This window comes from Emydura macquarii, unplaced genomic scaffold, assembly GCF_026122565.2.
Source record: "Emydura macquarii macquarii isolate MOO-44397 ecotype Brisbane River unplaced genomic scaffold, CSIRO-AGI_Emac_v2 contig_2207, whole genome shotgun sequence".
Lineage (NCBI taxonomy): Eukaryota > Metazoa > Chordata > Testudines > Chelidae > Emydura > Emydura macquarii.
In genome coordinates this window covers 3,604,511-3,626,022 of record NW_027132344.1, presented here as the reverse complement: position 1 = coordinate 3,626,022, position 21,512 = coordinate 3,604,511, and the positions used below count along the sequence as shown (strand labels likewise).

Here is a 21,512-nt window from a genome sequence, read left to right as displayed (position 1 = left end):
TCCAGGATATTGCAGGAAATTGCCATCTGTCACAAATGCATCTCACTGTAGGGTATGACTCCTTGGCTGGTCTCCTTTGCTGTTATCTCACTGCATGTCCTTCTGGGGTATTATGCCTTCTAGAACCTTCATCCTTTCTCTTGAGACTTTCACTGCACTCCCCATGTCTAAGCATCTGTCTAATATGAGATTGCCTTCTTGGAAGAGCCACTCCCCACAGATACTGATCCCAAGTGCCACAGAATGCCCAGTCCTATATCAGGGAGTCTGTGAAGTCCCCAACATTGCATGTAGCAGCTAGGGATTCCACCTTTCTAATGGCTGGTGACCGGACCCCTGAGGCCCCTCCCCGTGTCCCACCCTCTTTCCCCAAGGTCCCGCCCCTGCACACCACAAGCTGCACAGCCTGGCCCCAGAGGCAGCTGCTACTGTTGCGCTGCCTCCTTCCTTCCATTTAGGATTGCCACAGATCAAAAAAAAACAGACATCAGGGCTTGTCAAATGGCACTCAGACACACAAGCTGAAATCCAGGCTGTTCAGATGAAAACCAGACAAGTGGCAACCCTAGCAGCCAGTGTGTTTAAGGCAGTAACATAGGGGTCTATCCTTTTCCTTTCAGATTGGTCTCTATAGAGAATCCGGTGTTTCTCCAGAGTTTCAGGTCTGTATTCAGTTTGAATTCCTCCTTCCATTGCATCCATTGCTGGGTCCAAACCAGGGTTCCAGGGGTTTTCACACTGAGTTCCATGGCTCATATTGGCAGCGACTGCACTACAAAGAACTCACAGCTCAAATGCTACCACCATGTTTCATTAGCAAAGAGTGAAACTAAATGCAAGTTAAGTTGAACAAGTGAAAGTTTATTAAACCCTGTGCACTGGTCTGTCCATGTGGCTGAGTTGTTTCCACTCTACTTCCTGCTTTCCCTGTTTTCCTGGTGTCCCCTCAATAACAGTCCCTCCAGAGAACTTGGGCCCTCTGACTCCAGTTCCACTATTCATGATACAATTTCCATTTCAATTCTGAGTTCATATCCTTGATCTGGAGCAGAGGCAGTATTTATTTTTCCAAATGCTGGGGTATGGAAAAGAATGATTGCCTGAAAATTTTTGTCTCTTTATTTCAAACATAAAATACAAATATAATGAACTGCACAAACAGGTATTAAGAATGAGAGGTTTGTATGTATATGTAGAAAGTGAGGTGTCTACCAGACCAACGGAAGCTGTTAGATTTGTGAAAAGCTCATGGTGTTTTTAAATTAAACTGAGAAGCAAGAGTAAGCACAGAAGGAGGACAAGAGCAATGTAGCGTGATAGGAAGCGAACAGAAAGTAGCTCTCCACATTGTCCACAAAATAAATCCCCTATTTTCATTTTGAAAGGATTCCAAAATACGATCTAAGTGGAGAGAGACTGGCTGTAATCAGGTGGAGGCAGTTGTGTGAGTGTGGCCTTACATTCAAAATCTCTTGCTGTTTTTCCTGAGCTAACATTATCAGATTGGCATCCATTCAGGATGGAGAAAGCAGAAAGGCCGATGGAATGTAATCTCATCCACCTCCAACCTGGGCTCAGCAAAAGGAAGTTCGCATTCAGCTCTGGGGAGGAGGGGAATTAAATGAAAGAAGCAGGAATTCTCATTAAAAATATGCTACATGCCCCGCTTTAGAGTGGGTCTAATGCAAACTGTCAAGCAGCAGCCTGTTCAGCTTTAGTGAACAGGGTTTAGTGAAATGAGAATGTGGAATGTGTTTACCGGATAATAGTTATTGTTAAGTAAGTGAACTCCATAGCCTGGGGAGATTTCGGCAGTTGAGATTGCATTGGCAGTGGCAGTGCTTCCCAAATAGTGTTTGTGTACGTTGGGGAAGATGCTGGCCTCTGAATTTTCAGCTGAAGATCTAAGGTGGTGGAGAAGGTGCCCACTCTCCCTGTGGAAACCCCATTTCCCCAGACTGCTGTTGCGGCATCCATGTCCCACTCCCTTCTCACTGCTTCCTGTTGCTAGGATGATTATGGAGGGGGGCCTGGTCCTGGGATTGGAAACATGACTTCTTTTCACAAGTGCATCCAAGGTGACTCCAGGTTAGAGCATAATAGCAGCAGGTTCTGCAGAATGATGTGGTTTTGCATGAAGTAAAGTTGAAGATATGCTGGAGGTAGGGGGCCAGTATTGGCATCTTGGATGGGCAGATACTAGAAATCAGCCTTCTCATACTCTGTCTAGTATTAGATGTCAGGCTGGTATATCTTTACAGAGGCACAAAGGGTCCTCTAATAATTATACTATTTAATTCTGAGTGTGCTCTAATCACCTTTGTTTATAATAAGCAATGTTTGGGCAATTTCTATGCACTGTGCAGATATGTACTTAGACTGTTTTACCTTTGTACTGTAGGAATTCCTGAGTAATCCAATACAGTGTGTCCACTTCTTTACTATGGCATGCACTTTTCCTCTTTATTTTGTAGTTTACACTTTCCAATAAATTCTTGCCGAAACAACAGGAAGTAGTGTGGGGATATAACTGTGCAATGCAGAAAGGTATTGCATGTTGAGATTACGGTGAAATGTGAAAAAATTTATTATTATTAGTTCCAAATGGAGCTTACTAAAATTACTGACCGGATCACACATTATGTAGCTGAAAGCAAATAGTTAATGCATGATGGAAGGGCTCAGAATTTATGAAAATGTGCAGAATGTTCTGAAAACGGGCTGGGATCAAACCTGCTATAAGCAGGTGCAATTCCTGTGACTTCACTGACTTGCTAATTTGGTACACTGAGCTTTGTTAATAACAGCGAAAGCCCACTAAGGGCCTGATCCTGTGAGGTACAAAGCACATCCTGCAAAGTGCCAAGCATCGTAAACTCCCATTGACCTCAACACTTCAGAGGATCAGGCCCTAAACCAGCCTAATTTATGTAGCCTTGCAGTATATAAAATACTTTGCAGTTCTGCAGGTTTCCTTTGGTTCCAAGAGAGTTTTATTCTTTCTTTTAGTTAGAGTGTTTGTGTGTGCGCACATGCGCATGTGTAATTTGTTATACTCATGGTTTCAAAGTGAAATGGAAGAGCAATGTATGCTGTCTTGTATATTCTTTAATTTATTAAGCCATTGAGACTTAATAACAATGTGACTTTCCACTCATTTTGAAAACTAATAGGTCTTTAAATAGTTGCTTTTGTAAAATAGTTTCAGGAATGTGCCCATAGTTAAATTCAAGAATAATTGCAATTGCTGACTGTGGAGTCTAGATGTAATTCCTTTGTAATTAAACCAAGACATTCTCCTTTCTTTCTTTACTGCTTTTAAAGGATCAGTGCAATAAGTTTATGATACTTTATTGAAACTCAACTCATCATCTTAGTTTGCTGATATATGAAAAGGCTGCACTGTCTGTAGAACAAGTTTCTTAGCTAAAATACTGCTCATGTACATTAGATACTATTTTAATACCATCTATGAGCAAAATATGTGGCTCATTTCTATCAGCAAAGAAGGCTGATGTGTAATTATTTAGCTATTCATGCCATTAACTATAGTGTAACAACATTCTGACTTTCTGGGGTCTTGAATCTTTATACAAAGCAGCCATGCCCTCATCATTCCAGTATTGTTTGTTTCAAGAAAGGAAAAGAGACGCTATCCTATATCAGACAGTCATACAGCTCATTTTAATGTTTTCTACTGTATAGAATAAAAATGAAAAAAACTTTTATTAAATCATCAGCTTTGTAAAAAGAAAAATTTTAAATGTGATGTGTGGAGGGGTTATGTAATGAGTTTAGTGCATTTTCTGTTGATTTTGCTATGCCTCCTAAACTCCTTTCCTTTCCTGCCCTTCCCCCCATCCATGGTCTTTTAGGTGGTGGTTTGCGTTTGTTTGCATCCTGTTTGGAGGAGGTCTGGAAGCCAAGACTGTCCCTTGAACAAGGCATGACCTTTTACAAGACATGCTCTATTTTAACCATAAATTATTGAGCTCAATAGCTTTCAATTACATGGTAGGGAAAAATAATTTCCTCCATTGCAGGAATCCCTAGTTGAATTCTGTGGGCTGTGTTATAGCTCAGACTACACATTCATAGTGGTCCTTTCTGACCTCAGATGTATGAATCTATGTTTTTTGTTACAGTGTGCTCTTTTTTCCCCAATTTACTTTTTAACAGGTGGCTCTGGAGAAATGTTTATAAAAAGTCTCTCTTCTATCCTTTTAAACTCATAGAAAAAAGAATGGTCTGGGTCATGGTTTGAAAATATGAGGGAGAAGTAGCAGATCCCGCCTGTCCCCTCTGGGGAAATTTGTGTTTGTAATAGAGAATGGAATGTGCTGCTGAATGCTGCTGCAGAGTTAGGTTTTCTGAGGATTCTACACAGAGAGTCTGCACATTCTTTGGAAATAAATAATTACAAATGCACTAGGGTTGGGTTCAGGCTGTCTGGTGACTGAAGCAAAATAGTGCATTGCCAAAACAAAATAAGAGAATTAAACAAAGAAACATGTACAGCATATTTGCTGAAAGACTGACTAAGGACTCTAATAAGAAGATGGAAGGGGCAATAGGTGTATGATGGTTGCTATTTTTCTGTCCTGCTCTGAGGTGACTGAAATGCTGGTCATGACAAATATTATAATATTAGCACAAGTCCTTGTAAGGGGAGCATATGACACCAGGTATATTCCACCTCCCTCACCTTTGTTTCTGTAAGGCCCTTCTCAAAATATATTTTGAAGTCCTTAGTACTACTACAAAACCAGCAGGGATCAAGAGCCCCATTCTATGAGATGTTTTACAAACAAGTAATACAAAGGCAGTCCCCTACCCCCAAGAGGTCACCACCAAGGATTAGATAATATGAAAAAGGGGAATTAACTGATAAAAGGACAGTGGGGAGTTAGGTGACAGTAGAGACAGGTGTCTTTGTATAGATCAGTAGCTGCAGTGGTCTCAGTAGTCAGAGTTAGCTGTCACCTGTATCAGGGCTTCCCGCTTCTCCATCTTCAGCTTTGGAAGAGGAGACATGTTGGTGCCTCAGGGCTGTATTCCTCTTGTGAAGGAAAGAGCAAATCACCAAGTGCTACCTCCATTAGCTTGGGTTCTTTGAACAGGAGGCCCAGGTTTCAGACTGCGGATAGAAAGAAGATGGGGAACTTCTGACTCACTTCACAGGAGCCTAAAAAATGGGTGTGTAACCCATCCGTGCCCAGAGTAGACCACCTGAAAATGCCAAGGTGAGGGCAAGCTGCAAAAGGAGAGCGGATTATCCCAGTCCTGGTGAGTAACACTGAAGTTAGACTTCCCAACCAGACACAAATAATGCTTCTGATCCCCCACACTGGTCATCAAGAAGCTATAACAAAATGTACACGGCCCCCTTTACTGCATTTCGACCTCAGGTGCCCAATCAGCCACTAGGTCCAGTAAAGAGAGAAGTTATTTAAAACTCTATGCTCTTTACCAAAAAGGCTCTCCTGACCCCAAAGGATCAGCTACAGTACCAGCTCAATATAAGTTTGGATCTTAGCCAAAATACCACGCTGCCAGCCAATCCTTTAGTATCTAAAACTAAAGGTTTATTATAAAAGGAAAGAAACAAACTATAAGAGAAATGTTAAAGGATTAAAGCAATCAGATACATACAAATCATTTTGTAAAGTCCATATCTACTAGGTTTTCATTAGAATTGTGGAGTTTGCAGGCTTCTCTAGTCCCTCCGGTGGACATCCAGTACCGGGATGGGCCTCAGTCCTTTGTTTCACAGCTTCAGTGGTAGATGAGTAGATCCAGAGGTAGGTTAAGGTTTAAGGCTGGAGACTAAAGACAATATGGATGTGGTGCAGCTGACTTTTATGTCCTTTGGCCTTTGTCATGCTGCTTGTGGAAATTTACAGAAATAAGATGGAGTCCAGGGTCACATGAGTATGTCCTGGTGACTCATCAGGTGTAGCCCTGGCTTCTCTCCCAGGGCCCATTGTACCTCTGAGTTTCCTTAATGGGCCATTAAGCAGTTTATTGCTGCTGCCATCCTGTCTGGGGTGTCGCCCAGAAACACAGCACCAGTTGAAATACAGATACATCCAACATATCCATAACTTCCAATACAAATATGACACATGCACATAAACAATATCATCATCCTTAGCAAATCATAACCTTTCTAACGGTACATGACAATGCCTATCTCATATGAATTATTGTAATTTTGACATATTGATGTTAAATAATATCATAAATGGTTCCCCTAATCCAGCTAGTGTCACAATGGGGCGTTTTTCTTAATATTGTAATGTGGAATGATGGGTTTGCAAAGGGGTTTTATAGCTGGGTGTGTGTGGATGGGGGGTTATCTTTACAGGAGAGTCTATCAACAAGAGGGCTGAGGCACAGATGTTTGTCACTAGGGAGAGGTTGGTTGGAAGTGTTTGTCATTGGAGAAGCTGAAGAAGGGTCTGGCAGCTGGGAAGAGAGAGTCAGTCTGAAGGCACTTGTCACTAGGAAAAGGTTTTAACAGAAGGGGATATTGAGCTGGGGTGTGCTTGACACTAGAGTAGTGTTTCTCAAATGCGGCCACTGGAGGCTTTTCTTGTGGTCACAGCCTCCTGGGTGGTGACTGGGGAGGCAAAACAGCAGCCCTTCTCTTGGGGCGCCAGCCGGTGTTAGGCCCTGCCCCCCTCTGACAGGCAGTGGAGGAGCAGGCAGCCAGTGAGTTCCCCACCTTTCCCAGGTCAGGGGGGTCGGGCTTCAGCCTTGGGGTGATGGGCAGCAGGCTCCAGCCGTGGGGCATCGAGCTCCAGCTGCATAGTGGCAGGCTCCATCCACCAAGTGCGGGGCTTTGGGCTCAGGGCCCCAGACTCTGGCTGCAGGACTCCAGGCTCTGTCTCCGGGACCTGGACTCAGGGCTTTGGAATCTGTCCCCAGACTGTGCAATGGTGGGCTCTGGCCCCGGGTTCCCCCTCCCCCATTGCTCCTGGCCCCCACTCCCTTCTCCAGATCCGGACTTCGTCTGCATGGCGGGGGCTCTGTCCCCTGGCCACAGGGCTCCAGGCTCATCACCACTCACCCATTGACCCTGGCCCCGCTGCCTTCCCCGACCCTCTATCCATTCCCCCTGACCCCTGGTGCCTCCCTACCCACCTTCCTACCCAGGGCTTAATTGGTCCCCAGGCTTGCTGGGGCTGAGCAAGTCTGCTGTGAAAAATGCTATTTGTATGTTTGTTAATATCACTTTTCACAGCAGCAGACTTACTAGCTAGCAAGTCTAAAAAGAAAAGCAACCAAAAAAGCAAAAGAAATAACAATAAAAAAGACAAGAATGTGCAAAACACCTTATTTGTGTTTCTATTCTGTTTTGCTCCAGTAAAGAATAGAGACAACTGTACATTATTTTATTACTGAGTCTGCAAAAAATAAAACCCTACATAAATAAATTACAATGATTTTGGACATGTATATGTGCATATTTATTTGTTTTTCTTAGTTATTAAGTATTTTAGGAAAAATTGTCAGGGTGGCCACCAGTAAGAGTTGGTGGTCACACTCTGAGGCCACCAGAAAATTTGTTGTGTGAACCCCTGCACTAGAGGATGTTCACTTGACATACTTCCATTTTCCTAATTTGCCCTCCCCCCCAAGTGATCTTCCAGCCTCCTCCGGTCACCTGCTGTGATATCTCCATACCACAATCTTCCCTATTTTCAGAGATAAACTTGGGGTTTAGCTGGTTGTACTAGAGGTGAAAAATAGCTGTATGCTTTTGAACCTGATGTGCTCCAAATCCTGGTGGCACGGGATTGGATTCATGTGACAGCACTGTAAGTCTGGCATGGCAGAAGACTGAGCAGTGGAACATCACCACTGGCCTGGGGCCTGTAAAGGTTCTGTTGCTCCCCCTGCTGCTGCTAGGGAAGCTCTGCTGGCTTTCTGGGCTTGCTCCCTCCCAAGATGTGACACACTGCATCCCCATGTACACCCTTATATTGTGATTGTGTATCATTCATGTTCACCCTCTTAGTGTAATTGTGTATTGTTTAATGCAAATTGTGTTGTGTAAGATGTTTTTGAAATGCTCATGGGATACTGAAACTTATTGTTATAGTGATATGTGTGTTGACATGTCATGTGTATGGTTATGAGGCTCTGCTAGGTAATATTCCCAAACATGTGTCTCATGGCTTGAGACAGATCCAGGCAAAACTCTCCAAGAGCAGAGAGGCAGTTCACGCCTCACTAAGGCATACATAAAACAAACCAGCTGTTCCAGGAACAATGGACTAGGCTAAGCAAATGACAAGGGAATATTCATTGACTCAAGTGGAGGAAGCCATACAGGACATTGTCTGTCACCTGACCCTGAAAGAGGGGGATGAGGCCCCAGAGGGGGACAAAGGAACATGTTAAAAAGGAGAGAGTTTTTGCAGTCTCTCTCTCTTCCATTCCATCTACAAACATCATCAAGCAACTGAAGCATTGACCACAGGGGGAGGGCTTGGTTGGAGGTGGATCAACCAGCCTGTGGTGAGAACCATCTAAGACTGTAAGGTTGCTGAAAGTGTTAAGCTTGGTTTAGAATGCGGTTTGCCTTTTATTTACTTTTGATCAAATCTGACCTGCTTTCCTCTGACTTATAATCACTTAAAAGCCTTCTGTACTTAATACATTTGTTTGTTTTATCTAAAGCAGTGCATGTGGTTTGGGTGTGTGTAGAGACTTCATTCAAAGTGACAAAGCTGGTGCATATAAATTTCTCTGATAAATTGATGAACTAATTATGAGCTTGCAGGGGTCAGTGAGCAGCCCTGAACATTGTAAGATGGTAGTTTCTAGGGTTGCATCTGGGACTGGGGATATTGGCTGGGGGTCATACCACTGCATAATCCCAGGAGTGGCTGGCTTTTCTACTAGCAATAGAATGTTCTATATAAGGCAGAAAGGCAGAAACAAACAAAAACAAAGGGCATTTATTAAACATAGAATAGGCTCTGGATTTTAAGCAAGCTTGTGGTATGGCAGAGGAAGCTAAATTCAACCCTCGAGTGAACAGTGGAATCAGGGGAGTTACAGCCTCTCACACTAAGAGTGAACTTGGCTCTGGGTCTTTTTTTTCTTAAATATTATATTGCAGTTGAATCTTTCATATGATGAGCATATTAATATAAGCAAATGTATTACAGATACTGTTTGTGAAAGAAACCTACATTTCTGCCTGTGGATATTGTTAAAATAGATTATATTAAAGAAAGGGGTGACGTAGTTTGTAACAATCATATTGCCTCACATTTTATACTACTTTTCTTTTTAAAGGAATGGTCTTCAAATATACAAATAGCACAATGGAGTCCTGGTCTATGACTGGGGCTCCTAGGCATTATGATAATACAAATTATTATTAATAATTAATAGATCACTTTGCCCACCATTAAAATGTTGTGCAGCCATTATGGGTGAACATGGTAGCTCTCTATCAGCACACAACAAAAATGAACAACAGTTTAGAAGGAGATGTGAAAGAATATCCTAGCCTATAAAATCTTCAGTGGGAATTTTAAGTACGAAGAATTTAATCACTCAAATTGAAATTTGACCAACACATCAGGATGAAGAACCCCAGCTCCTGCAAAAAGTGTCACTCATTCTCTAAGAATCGCAAGAGGTCAAGAGCTCTGTTTTTTGTCTCATCCAAAAGATGGTGTATCCAACGGACGTCTGTGCTTTCCAGCAGCATGCCGGGGCTTTGATCCAATCAAAGCTCCAATTCAGGAAAGCACTTAAGCGTATGTTTATCCCATTGAAGCCAATGGAACTTAAATGTATGCTTAAAGTTAAGCTTGGGCTTAATGTTTTGGAGAGCAGAGACCTTACAGAGCAGTTTTGAAAATCTGGTCCTAAGTAACTTGTCCAAAATCCCACAAAGAGTCAGTGGCTGAATGAGAACACACTCCAGGAGTCACGACTTTCTCCTACCCATGAGACAAAATTACATGCCACATACAGTGTATTTCATAGTTTTCATTTTCAGTCCATGTTTTCATTTATGATGCCTGTTTTGAAGTTCAGCAGGAAAATGCAAATGCTCATTTATCTAAATAAATAAGCAAACAAATCTAATTTTACTATTGCCAGCCATAAAACTCCTTCCTTGTTGGAGTGAGACTGAATGGAACAATTTTCTTTGCGACAAGTAATCATCAAGATATGGACACACCTTGTTGTCCTAGTCACATAGTATGTTTTCATAATATTACAACTTTAATGAGAAACTACTGACCTTCTGTTCCACTGAGCATTGCGTTCTTTCATACCAATGAACATATATGGTTGTGATACATCTGGAACAGCTAAATCAAATGCCAGTTTTGAATCCAGACTGCAAATCTTTATCACCTGAACACTCCCATGGCTCGGTGATTCGAAATCCAGATAAAAACCTTGCTAAATGTTAGGGTGTTGGCATGCCGTGTTCAGATTTGGTTCATTAGTATGCAGGCATCATAGGGACTTTATAGTTAAAAATAATAGTGAGATTTACTTCTAAAGCAGGGATTAATACTTTGAAAATTGTAAATGATATTGTGTATCTGCCCCAAATTTGGAATGTTTACTTCTTGAGTACGGAATGATTTTTCTGAAAATTGACAAGTAAAACTGTTAATTTCCTTATGAGCTATTATAACTTGGGCCCTACCAAATTCATGGTCCATTTTTGTAAATTTCATGGTCATAGAATTTTAAAAATCTTGAATTTCACAGTTTCAGATAGTTAAATCTTACATTTCATGGTGGTGTAACAAAACATGAATATGTATTTTAAAATGGCAAAATATAAACCTGTAAAATCCTTAAGACTCAGCATTTATCAAACTGGGGGTCCCGACCCAAAAGGGGGGTTGCACAGCTATTGTAGGGGGCTGCAGTATTGCCACCCTTCTGTGCTGCCTTCAGAGCTGGGCGGCTGGAGAATGGCGACTGCTGGCCAGGCGCCCAGCTCTGAAGGCAGTGCAAAATTAAGGGTGGCAATACCACAACCCTCCCCACTACAATAGCCTTGCAACCCCTTTTTGGGTTGGGACCCCCAGTTTGAGAAATGCTGTGCACTTTTGTATGCTTTTATCCTATAGTATAGAGTAAAAGTACACAAAAGACCAGATTTCACAGTCTGTGATGCATTTTTCACGGCCATGAATTTGATAGGGCCCTATTTATAAGCTTTCAAAGTGACCCTTTCTGAGATTTTTTTGGGTGAGTCTAATCTTTTTTCTGATCCCTCTAGGAAGTAAATTCCTGATATTTGAGCTTTGATAATTAGCTCATGTGTAGATTGTGGAAAACGTAAGATATGAAATACTTTAAATTTGTTAATCTGAAACTTTTTAACGTTAGTCATAAACATTTTATGTGACTGTTTGTCACCAAATCAGTTGATCATCCAAAATTTTAGTTGACAAAATGACTTCCACGTATTCAGATAACAAGTGGTCTATAGGATGTGTAGGATATATAGTGTGCCTGATCTTCAGCTCATGTAAATCAAAGTGAATGTAGCTATAGCAGTTTGCACCAGCTGAGGGTCTGAGCCATAGTGTCTATAGCTTATACAGGGTCTGCAGGGTCCAAAGAGCTCATACCGTCTTATAGATACTACAGAGTTTAAATAGGTCTGGAGTTAGGATACGGAGGCATTGATTTGGGTCCATGCCTGTCATTAGTGCTATAATATAGTAAGGCGAGGCTGACGTTTTTCTGGCATCTAGAATTTGAGAGCTATAACATGAATATTTGACTATATGCACCACAGCCTACCATACACATTAATCTATCACAAACCATTGGGTATTTTCTTTAATATATGTATGTTTGTGGGGAGCGGTGCCAATGACTGAACCATACAGAAAAAGTTAGATTTTTACACACACACACACACACACACACACACACACACACACACACACACACACACACACAGAGTGTCACTGGCACCGCCACTGGCACATACACAGTCACTGGCACCGCCTGCACAAACACTCAAGCCACAACCCAGAAACCTAATAAATGCCATCCAAAGTCAACAGCTGGTGACGTCAGCAAGGCTCCTCAGGTACTGAAGCTGGCACCCTGTGCTGCTGCCTTTCCTGCACCACTCCCTGGGATGGGGCCTCAGTGTCCAACATGTTTGACATCAGTTAAAATGGAAAAGGCTCTGGGGGGGTCAGTGATGATTTATAGCATTTCCTAGAGAAGGACATACCCTCTGACTGAGGCTCCCTGCCTCCTGCTGCTCTGGTACCACTGCTGCTGTTCTCTGCCTCCTAGGGGAAAATGGCCCTTGCATAGACTGCTCCTGGGAGTGGAAAAGCTACTCCCTCACTTGGTTGGGAGCATACATGGTGTGGGACTGGGATTGGGCATCAGGAGGGATTTCTCTGACTGGTTCCTCCTGTCTCTTGTGCTCTGTCACTGCTGCTGACTGCCTGCTGAGGAGATTTGGAGATTTCCATAGGCCTCTGCCTAGGGAGGTTCTGGTCCCATGTGGTCAGTGGTGGCTATTCTTCTTCCTCATAGTTCTGTCTCTCTTTTCCTCCCCCCGCTCCTGTCCCATGTGAAGGGGAAAAGAGGGTCTCTGGACAAGACTCATGGCCTTGCTGCTTCACTGCATTCCTTAATCAGGCAAGTTACTGTGCCTGCTGACAAACCTGCAGCACTCCCTTCCCTCTTTTGCGTGTATTGAGCTCACTATCTCCTCAGAGTTTGCCTTTATTGATTATGTTAGTTATGTTAAACAATGACAATTTTAAAAAAACTGATTGATTCCGGAAGGGTTCATTTTCAATTAATTTTGCTGGCCTGGTTAATATAAAAAATGTAGATCCTCAATATGGGTGGAGAAACAGTAGTCATATTATTTTGTGATGGAGGTGGCTTTGGTGATGTCCTGTAGGGTCATGTAGTGATTTGTCATGGTCTGGCTGAAAGTCCATTGATGTTTCAGACAATGCATCATGTTTCAGGCTGGAGCAATCAATCTTACATTTTCATTTCTCTAAGTCCTTGGATTTACGGGCCTGGTACTGAAGCTTGCTTTTATTTTAGTGGCCCACGACAGCCATGATATGTTAAATTTTCTATATAGATTCTGATATGGACACCCATCACCATGGTGTCTGAATATCCATCATGGTATTTGAATCTCACACAGTCAGGGTTATCTACTATTTTTATACCGTAAAACCATGAAATGATGGTTTTGGCAAAAGCCAACCTCCAGATGATGAGGGGAAAAGCACATCGGTGGGCTGCTGCTCTGAAATTGTATTTTCAATTACAAATATTTGTTTTGTCCCCAAGTCTGAGACATGTATTTCTTTAGAAATATTTTGTACTTAGATTTTTTTTTTTTTTTATAGTTAGAACTACTATTTAGGAATGTTTTTACTATTTTTAAAAGAAAATCTTTAAGCATATAATGAATTGTGATAAGATGTTCATTATTTTATTTTTGACTTATATTTCTACATTTCCAGGTGAGTAAAGGAATTTTAAAAAGGCTGTCAGTCTTTTGTGAACTTTTCGAAAAAGAGAAATCGTACAACATGGGGCCACACTCCTTTAGTTTAAATTTAATTAAAATAAACTAAAACTACTTTCCTAATATTATTTTTCCATGTTAACAGATGCTGTAGTTATGACAGAGAGGTTACGTGATCCCTAATGGGTAGGAAAGACAGAGACATAACTGCAAATAGGAAGGGAGATAGGCCAAGAAGTTCTCTCTGAAGAGGTGGTTCATGCACTATGGAAAAAGTTTAAGACCTCATCGAACCTCACTTTTTGTGAACTGAGGCCAGTGACAGACATCTCATAGAATTAAATGGGAGCAGGATTGAGGGTTGTCTTATTAAGTTGCAATATCCTATGGAATTCATTCTATTATTAGTTAAAACACTTTGCCCTAAGAGTTATTTTTATCATTCTGGTATATACACTTAGGTGTATCAGTTTAAAAGGTTCCTTTGATTACTGTAAACTAACTTTTCTTTTAAACTAATAAATTATACCTTTTTTTTCTTATATTAGTGACAGTCACATGAGTTCCACAAGAATAATGGATGCTAAACTGCGAGAGGCTGAAGGATGTGGTGAGGACAATTCAGGTAGAGTGCCTACTTCTCTTGTGTATATGAAAAGTATTCATTTACTGTTAAGAATTCTTGAGTTTCAGTACCATTTGGGCTTTTCACAAAAGTGATTCTATTTATTTAAGGAACATGTGCGCTCTTCTCTCTCAGAACTATAATTTTGGGATGCTTAAGTTAAAACATTTTCTTAGGGTGAAATTCGGACCTGGTGTAAGTTGGCATAATTCTTTTCACTTCAATGGAGTTGCAGCAGGTCTGATTTTTGGCCCTTCATCTTCAGTGACTGTTATAATCTCTGCTATTTGAAATGTGTGACTATCCCATATTAGTTTGCATGATGTCCCTGCAAGACACCTCTACAAGTGTTTGGGCTTTTGTTGTTGTTGGATTGTTCTGGGTAAAAAGTTAATTTTTATAACGCAAAGGCTGGAATTATCCCGATGTAACCTCCGTCCCCTCTGAGCAGCAAAGCAGCACATTTCAAGATTATTGCTTGATTTCTATTTTAATATTCTAGGAACCATTGAGTTACATAACTACCATTTAAAATACTCTGGATTTGATATTATTAAAAGCATTAGCCTCCTGACACTGCATCTTTCACCTAAATGTGACATTTCTGCATTTAAATTAGTTTTGCCACTTGGAAACAAGACTGTCCTTATCTTAATTACTTAGTTTGCTAAACAAAGACAGTGAGTTTCCAAACTGTAATTTCATCTCCGCATCCCACTCAGTTAATATAGTGGTTTTAGTTCATGGTCTAATTATATTATATATTTTCTGAAGAGGCGGGTAGAAACAGTATTAGAAAAGATCCTATTTCCTGTATTGCAGGTTATTTCTCACATGCCATAGGCATCACAACAGATTCCTGCAGCTTGCAATCAATTCAGACCTTGAGAGACCTGTTAATACAAGAATACACAGTGGGCCAGATTGCTTCTCTCAAGAAAAACCTTTTATGAAGAAATCCTATGGAATTTCATACAGCATTATAACTTTTTTCCTAGAATTTTAAAACTATCATATAGAATCTCCTTAATATTTCTTTATTTAGGAAAGAAAAAGTCAAAGTTCAAATCTTTCAAAAAGTTCTTTGGTAAAAGGAAAAGGAAAGAGACCGTATCTTCTTTGGGGAGCAGTACTCTGAAACCATGCCAGTCAGCTGGTGATGTCACAGCCCCAGAGTCCACGCACATTGGCTATGATTCTGAAGATGAACTTGAGTAAGTCTTTAAACTGTTATTCACAAACAAATGAGGAATTCCTTTTTCAAAAGACAGAATGATGTTTATGGATTAAATATCTAAGAGCTCACCTCCAATTTTTACTCAGAAGCCACATTCTCAGGCACCTCACCTTCTTTAGGCAAATATTGATTAAAATGGGGAAATTGCAAGTAAATGTGATTTAGGTGCAACAGTTATTAATATTTGTCTGAGGAGAAATAAGCTTTATGATGAAGTTTTCAGAAGTGCCTAAGTGACTTAGGCTCTGAAGTCCCATTTTCAAAACTGACACAGGAATGTGAGTGCCTCAGTCGCATTGAAAGTCAATGGCATTTCAGCTTCTATGGACCAGGTATTTGGGCACCTCAAGATAGAGATAGGCACCTAGTGGAATTTTCAAAAGTATCTAAACAGGTTAGGTATCTATATCACATTGAAACTAGTGGAAGCTAGGTGCCTAATATGCCTAGGCATTTCTGAAAATCTCACTAGGGATTCTTTCTGCATCTTTAGAAATGTAAATGTTGTTGAAAATCTGACACAAAGTCCATTTTGAAAATGGAAGCTGGGCTCCTAAATCACTTGGACACTTTTGAAAAATGTACCTTTTATTTTTAATCTTTAACATGGAAACCATATGAGGCATATGGTATAAAATTTAAAAAGTGTATTTAATATACAGACAGAGGGAAAGGCCCATATTCATTGCAATGCACTGCCTTGAGTAAGGTTGGCTGCTCAGAAAGAAAGTTCTCATTTTAATGGATGGTGATTCCTCATGAGCAAGATTCTGGTTATTACAGAGATTACATACCAGAGGGAAAAAGATGCTATTTTTGTAGGTGTGTATAGGTGTTAGAGATTTAACTTTCCAAAATGTACTGTCCATTTAAAGTGACGTTAGACAGTATTGCCACTAGGCGGCGCCACACAACCAAATAATCTTCTTTTTTTAAAAAAAAAAAAAAAAAAAAAAAAGCCTTGCATTTTGTAGTGTTGGCAGTACTAACATTAGCCCTGCTTGGTCTGTAATGAGAATGCCTGGGTTACACCAGAGCATCTAAACTGGAAGCAAGAGGTCCAGCAGAGTTGTTGCATTGTTCAACAAAAATCCTTAAGAACAGTAGTGGTCAAGCCTTCCCTACATGCTCTGTAACTCAACCTTATCATGTTGGAACATGTAGATAAGCCTTCTGACCATGTTCACATGCTGTTCGTTAGCCGTTTTTTGTTAAATTGTTGTTTTTTATTCTTTCTGGTATAAAAACAAAGGCAATAAAATATTCTGAAAGAAAGGAAAATGAATTATATCTCTCATAATTTGTTGGGACATTTTGTAAACCTCCAACACCCATATAGAAGGTTTACCTATCGAGAAAGAAGATGGAGTAATTAGAAAACTGGGATACAGCAACATTGCTTCTGCCAGTTGTTGTTTCAGCCTTGTAAAATATAGGTGCATAAAGCAGCTGTAACGCCCCTGACTGGCCTACTTAGCAAATTGCTATAGAACTCTCTCTGACCTTGGCTGCATTACAGAGATCACATTTTCACTTAGATAAACTGTTCTTGTAATGTCTCTAATGTATTGGGCACAAGCAGCAAGCTTTCCTTCCTTCTGCAGCAGGAATACAAATGATCTCTTTCCACCTATTGTTTTATCAAATATATTTAGAGCTGCCACTGCAAGGAAAATTTCACTCTTCATCCGTGTTTGTGTTCCCTTATTTCCTTCTGGCAGTATCTTTGTTTCAGGGCTACACAATTTTGTTCCAATTTTTTATTTACTGGTAGTAGTATTTTTTTTTTTAATAATCTCTTCAAGATTCCAATGCCATAGAGAAACTAATAGCTGTGAGAATCCCAGAATTTCACATTAAGATTTGCTATGGTCTTCGGTTTGCTTTATTTAAAAAGAAAGAGGGGGAAAGAAGCCAATCTATGTGCACACATTTCAGATCTCTAGGTAATATGATAATACAAATAAATAATAATAACACTCTCAGTTAAACAGAGGCATGGGCACAATCACCAGTATTTTAGATCTTATTGGAAAGGTTACTAGCCAGCCAGTGCTACTACCCTGCCATGCAATGAAAATTACCAGTATAGAGCCTTTAGTAACTAGCTGAGTGACCCATGACAGTGCCCTACAGTTCTCAGAAAGAAACAAAGCATTTGATTCACCCCGTGCAACATCTGTAGCGGCAGTTACTTGCTACTCCTCTCAGAAATCAGAAGTAAAATGCAAAGATTAGAGTCACTACGTTAAGAGAGAGAGATTCTCAAGTCTTCTCTACAAGACCACAAGTAGGGTCCATGAAAAACGAAGTCTACAAGTCTCCCAGAGACTGGCAGCATTGCATCCCTAGGTTCCAGTGCTGCAATTGGATCTGCACAGGTGAGTCTATCTACAGGGAGTTCTAGTGAAGTCAGTGGGACTCCATGTGAATATAAGTGTCCACTCATACAGATCCACTTGCAGAATCAGGGCCATAATGTCCAAGGTGCAGGTTGTCCCCTCCCACAGCAAAAACTGCCCCACCATCTCCACACAGAATTACCAGCCCTAACCTAGCAGATCCCAGCTGATCCTTGGGAGTCTAGAAACAGAGGTCCCATATAATTGAAGTGGCAGCCCGCCCTACTAACTCCACTGGAGCTGTATTGCCAGGACTGCCCTCTTTTCTCTCCTGCTCTCCAGGCCGTGGCTTTTCCCCGAAGGAAACAGTTCACTGAAAATGTTAGTACAGCCTGGCGGAGGTGCGATCTGTACATGGAGAACCTTATTTGGACTCAGGAGTGTAAAAGGGAATAAGTAACGCACGCAGATGTGTAAAAATTACTTATGGAAAAGCCTTATGGTTTTAATAGAGAAGAAACTAGTAAGTTTCTGTAGAGGTTATTCTAAAAAAACCACTTAGAATTTAATAGAGGACAATATCCTTTCCATAGTTTTTTTTTTTCTTTAAGAAATTCTATTGCAATATTATATAGAAAATATAATATTCTATGGCAGGGATATAATTCTCTATAAAAGGCTGTAGGATTCTGAAAAAAAAACTATACAAAATATAATTATCTATTAAATTCTATAGGGCTTCACTGTCAGGATTTTAGTAGTCTGTATTATCAGCATTACAGATGTCACTGCTTTCAAGTTAGTTTTTTTTAAGGTACTACACAAGTTTATCTGAATGTTGTGGCCATTGTATTCAATCAGCAATATAGAATTTCAGGCATATTCCATGATACGCAACATGTATCTGATATCTCCATTTTAAAGATACTTTTTAGTTAATCTAAGAATTAAATATCCTGTAAAACGATGAAAAAAACAAATGTATATTTTTTCACTAACTTATTCTATTATCCTAGGACCCACAAAGGTATTATGGGAAGCAGAGCTTTGTCACATGACAGCATTTTCATTCCTGAGCCTGCGCAAGAGCCTGTTAGGCCAGTACGAGTGTTTTCTCAGGAAAACGTTTCTGATCGGATTAGAGCTTTACAGGTAACCTACAACATTCTTTTAAAAGATTAGAAATTGAGTCTCTTCCAAATTTGATTTTTTAGAATTGTCTATAACTGAACATTTGGTTTCTACTAAATAATAATAATGACATCAATGCATAATTTGTTAATCCAACAACATTACCATCTCTTGGTTCAATCTAAATTATAGTGGTCAGGTACATGAGCTGTTTGGTACCCCAGGAGAACTTGAAATGGAGGTGCTCTGTGCTCTGCCTCATTAAATTGTGTCTTGGTGTGTAGAGTTAAAATCAAAATAAATCATTGGAGTGGATGAGTCAGATACTGTGGGGGAAAAAGCATTAAAAAATACTTTCCTGTCATACTGCAGTTGAAACTCCAACATAGCATGAAACTGGGTCCTCCTCCTCCATTTGGAATTCATGCAAAGCGGATGGATGATGCTGGGACTAGTTCTGAAGATGATGGGTTACCCAGGAGTCCTCCGGAAATGGCTTTGCTACATGAAATTCTAAGTTCCAGCACAGCAACAAGGGTGAGTAGATTGTGATATTGACAAAAATCAACACTTAGGGACCAGACTTTCCTGTTTGATCATCCCTTTTGGTGTGAAAGGGCAGGAATAAATGACTTAGTTTGCTGTCCTTCATCAAGATTGCTCTCTCTCCATCAGAACTGGTTGGACAATTCAGAAAGCCTAGCCGTTCACAAAATGCTGTATTTCCATAAGCATCAGTTTAGGTTCTGTCCATCTCAGTTTGAATGACAGGCCTACTAAAGACAGGAAACTAGGAAAAGAAGTGCAGCCAAACACATATCATTTTGGAGACAATATCAATAGTGAGACTTCTAAGAGCAGAAGAGGCTTCTACAAACATTTAGGCATAAAATGTATGGGTGATAGGTTGTCAGCTGTAGTAGCTCCTGGAAGAATTTGTGTGTCCCTCTTCGCTTTTGATTGTGGTTATATGTGCCAAATACATATATTGGGTTATTGTGGTCAACCACTGTAGCAATCCACAGAGAGAGAGAGTGTTTTCAGGGATTACAAAACAGCCAAGAAAGAAAAAATGGCTGAAAAATCTGAAGTCTCTCCTGCATTTGTCAATAAAAACACAGTTCTCTCCCTCTTAACACTCTGTCCTCCAACATGGGAAGAAGAAATTTTTAAGAATTTATAATTATTTTTAAAAGGTAATTTTGCTATGCAGTATTTAATGAAGCCTTCATTCTTTTCCTGCATCTATTATGTTTTAGGATTACAGGGTCCTCACTAATTCCGAGAACCTTGTAGAGGTACTGGACTGTAGCTTAGATTATCAGTATCTGTGTATGTACTATGTATAGATGTTTTCTGGTAGTAACCCATCTCATTTGTCATCTTTTACTGAACCTCTTCCTCATTCCATCCCACAGTTCTCTGATTCTCACAAGCATCTTAGCTCTTTGAGTTTAGCTGGAACAGGCAGTGAAGAAGAAGAACAGGTAACTTCCACAAAATGTATTAAGGGAGAAGCAAAATGTATATTAGTCTTTTAAGGAAATGTAAGGCATAAATATGTTACTTTGTTATCTGTGTGCTGTGAGAACAACCTTTTGTATATGTTATACCTGTTTGTTTGCTTTTTTTTAATGCTTGTCCTGCTAACATAAAAAGTTACAATTCTTTATCAACAGAATTCTCTAATGCCAAAGAATTCTTGATGATGATTATAATAAGTCAAAAGAAGAACAAGCGTGCTTGAACACCTAAAATGCAGGAATTCTGTGGAGGGTTTAACAAAATACCTGACTGCCCAAACTTACGGATTTGGTTCATGGTCAGGTTTTTTTGGTGACTCCTGGGCATAAATTTTAGACCGTGGCTTTCCCCTTTTTATGGTTAAAGAACTTGTATATTGTGAAGGCTATTTGTTTAAAAAAGTTCCCCATGCTGTAATACTGAGGAATAATAATAGTAGTAGTAGTAGTAGTAGTCCTAATAATAATTAAAGAGCCTTTCTAGTATATCTCCCATCTCAAAAATCCCAAAGTACTTTACAAACATGAATGAGTTTAGCCTCCAAACACATGGATAAGCTTGGCCTGTGAGACTGGTATCATTATCCCCATTTTTAAGGTGAGGAAACTGAGGCAAAAGAGGGCTAAGTAAGGTGCCCAAACAGAGGAAATCTATTGCACAGCCATCAATAAAACCCAGATACTCTGAGTCCTAGTCCCTTGCTTTAATTACAAAATCACCCCGCCCTTTACATTGATGCAGTAACACTTTGCCTGATGATAGTGATTGGCATTACTACTTAGGAGACCTGGGTTCAATCTTTAGTCAGTATCTCACTACTTGAGCCAGCACGAGCTGGGAATTCTGCTGAGGCGATGTCTGCAGTCCTTGACTAGAAGTGAATAGATGCCTTTCTTCAATCAGCAGTAAATTATTCTGGGTGATTAAAAAATGGTTTTGTCAGATTCTGAAGAGTCCCATTTAGTCATTCTCAGCTGCATCATGGTGGATGCAATGCAGTGGGTAAAATAAGGAACATTTTTAGACGGGGTGGGGGCGGACGGAATTGCAAATTAAAATTAAAGAGAAGAGAAATTAAAGAGCTGGCTGGTTCTAAATTGTCGATTATGTGATAATCATGCA

General features: G+C 40.3%; 1 protein-coding gene across 1 annotated transcript in view; it reads left to right on the top strand.

The window, feature by feature from the left end:
• The first annotated feature begins 14,083 nt into the window (after nucleotides 1-14,083).
• The window catches only part of CRACDL (CRACD like), a 34,570-nt gene continuing 27,141 nt past the window's right edge, over nucleotides 14,084-21,512 (top strand). Inside the window, exons 1-5 of the mRNA XM_067560003.1 lie at nucleotides 14,084-14,156; nucleotides 15,202-15,370; nucleotides 18,752-18,887; nucleotides 19,239-19,403; nucleotides 20,285-20,353. Coding sequence (XP_067416104.1) covers nucleotides 14,090-14,156; nucleotides 15,202-15,370; nucleotides 18,752-18,887; nucleotides 19,239-19,403; nucleotides 20,285-20,353 — 606 coding nt within the window. The 5' untranslated portion in view covers nucleotides 14,084-14,089. The remainder of the gene's footprint in view (nucleotides 14,157-15,201; nucleotides 15,371-18,751; nucleotides 18,888-19,238; nucleotides 19,404-20,284; nucleotides 20,354-21,512) is intronic.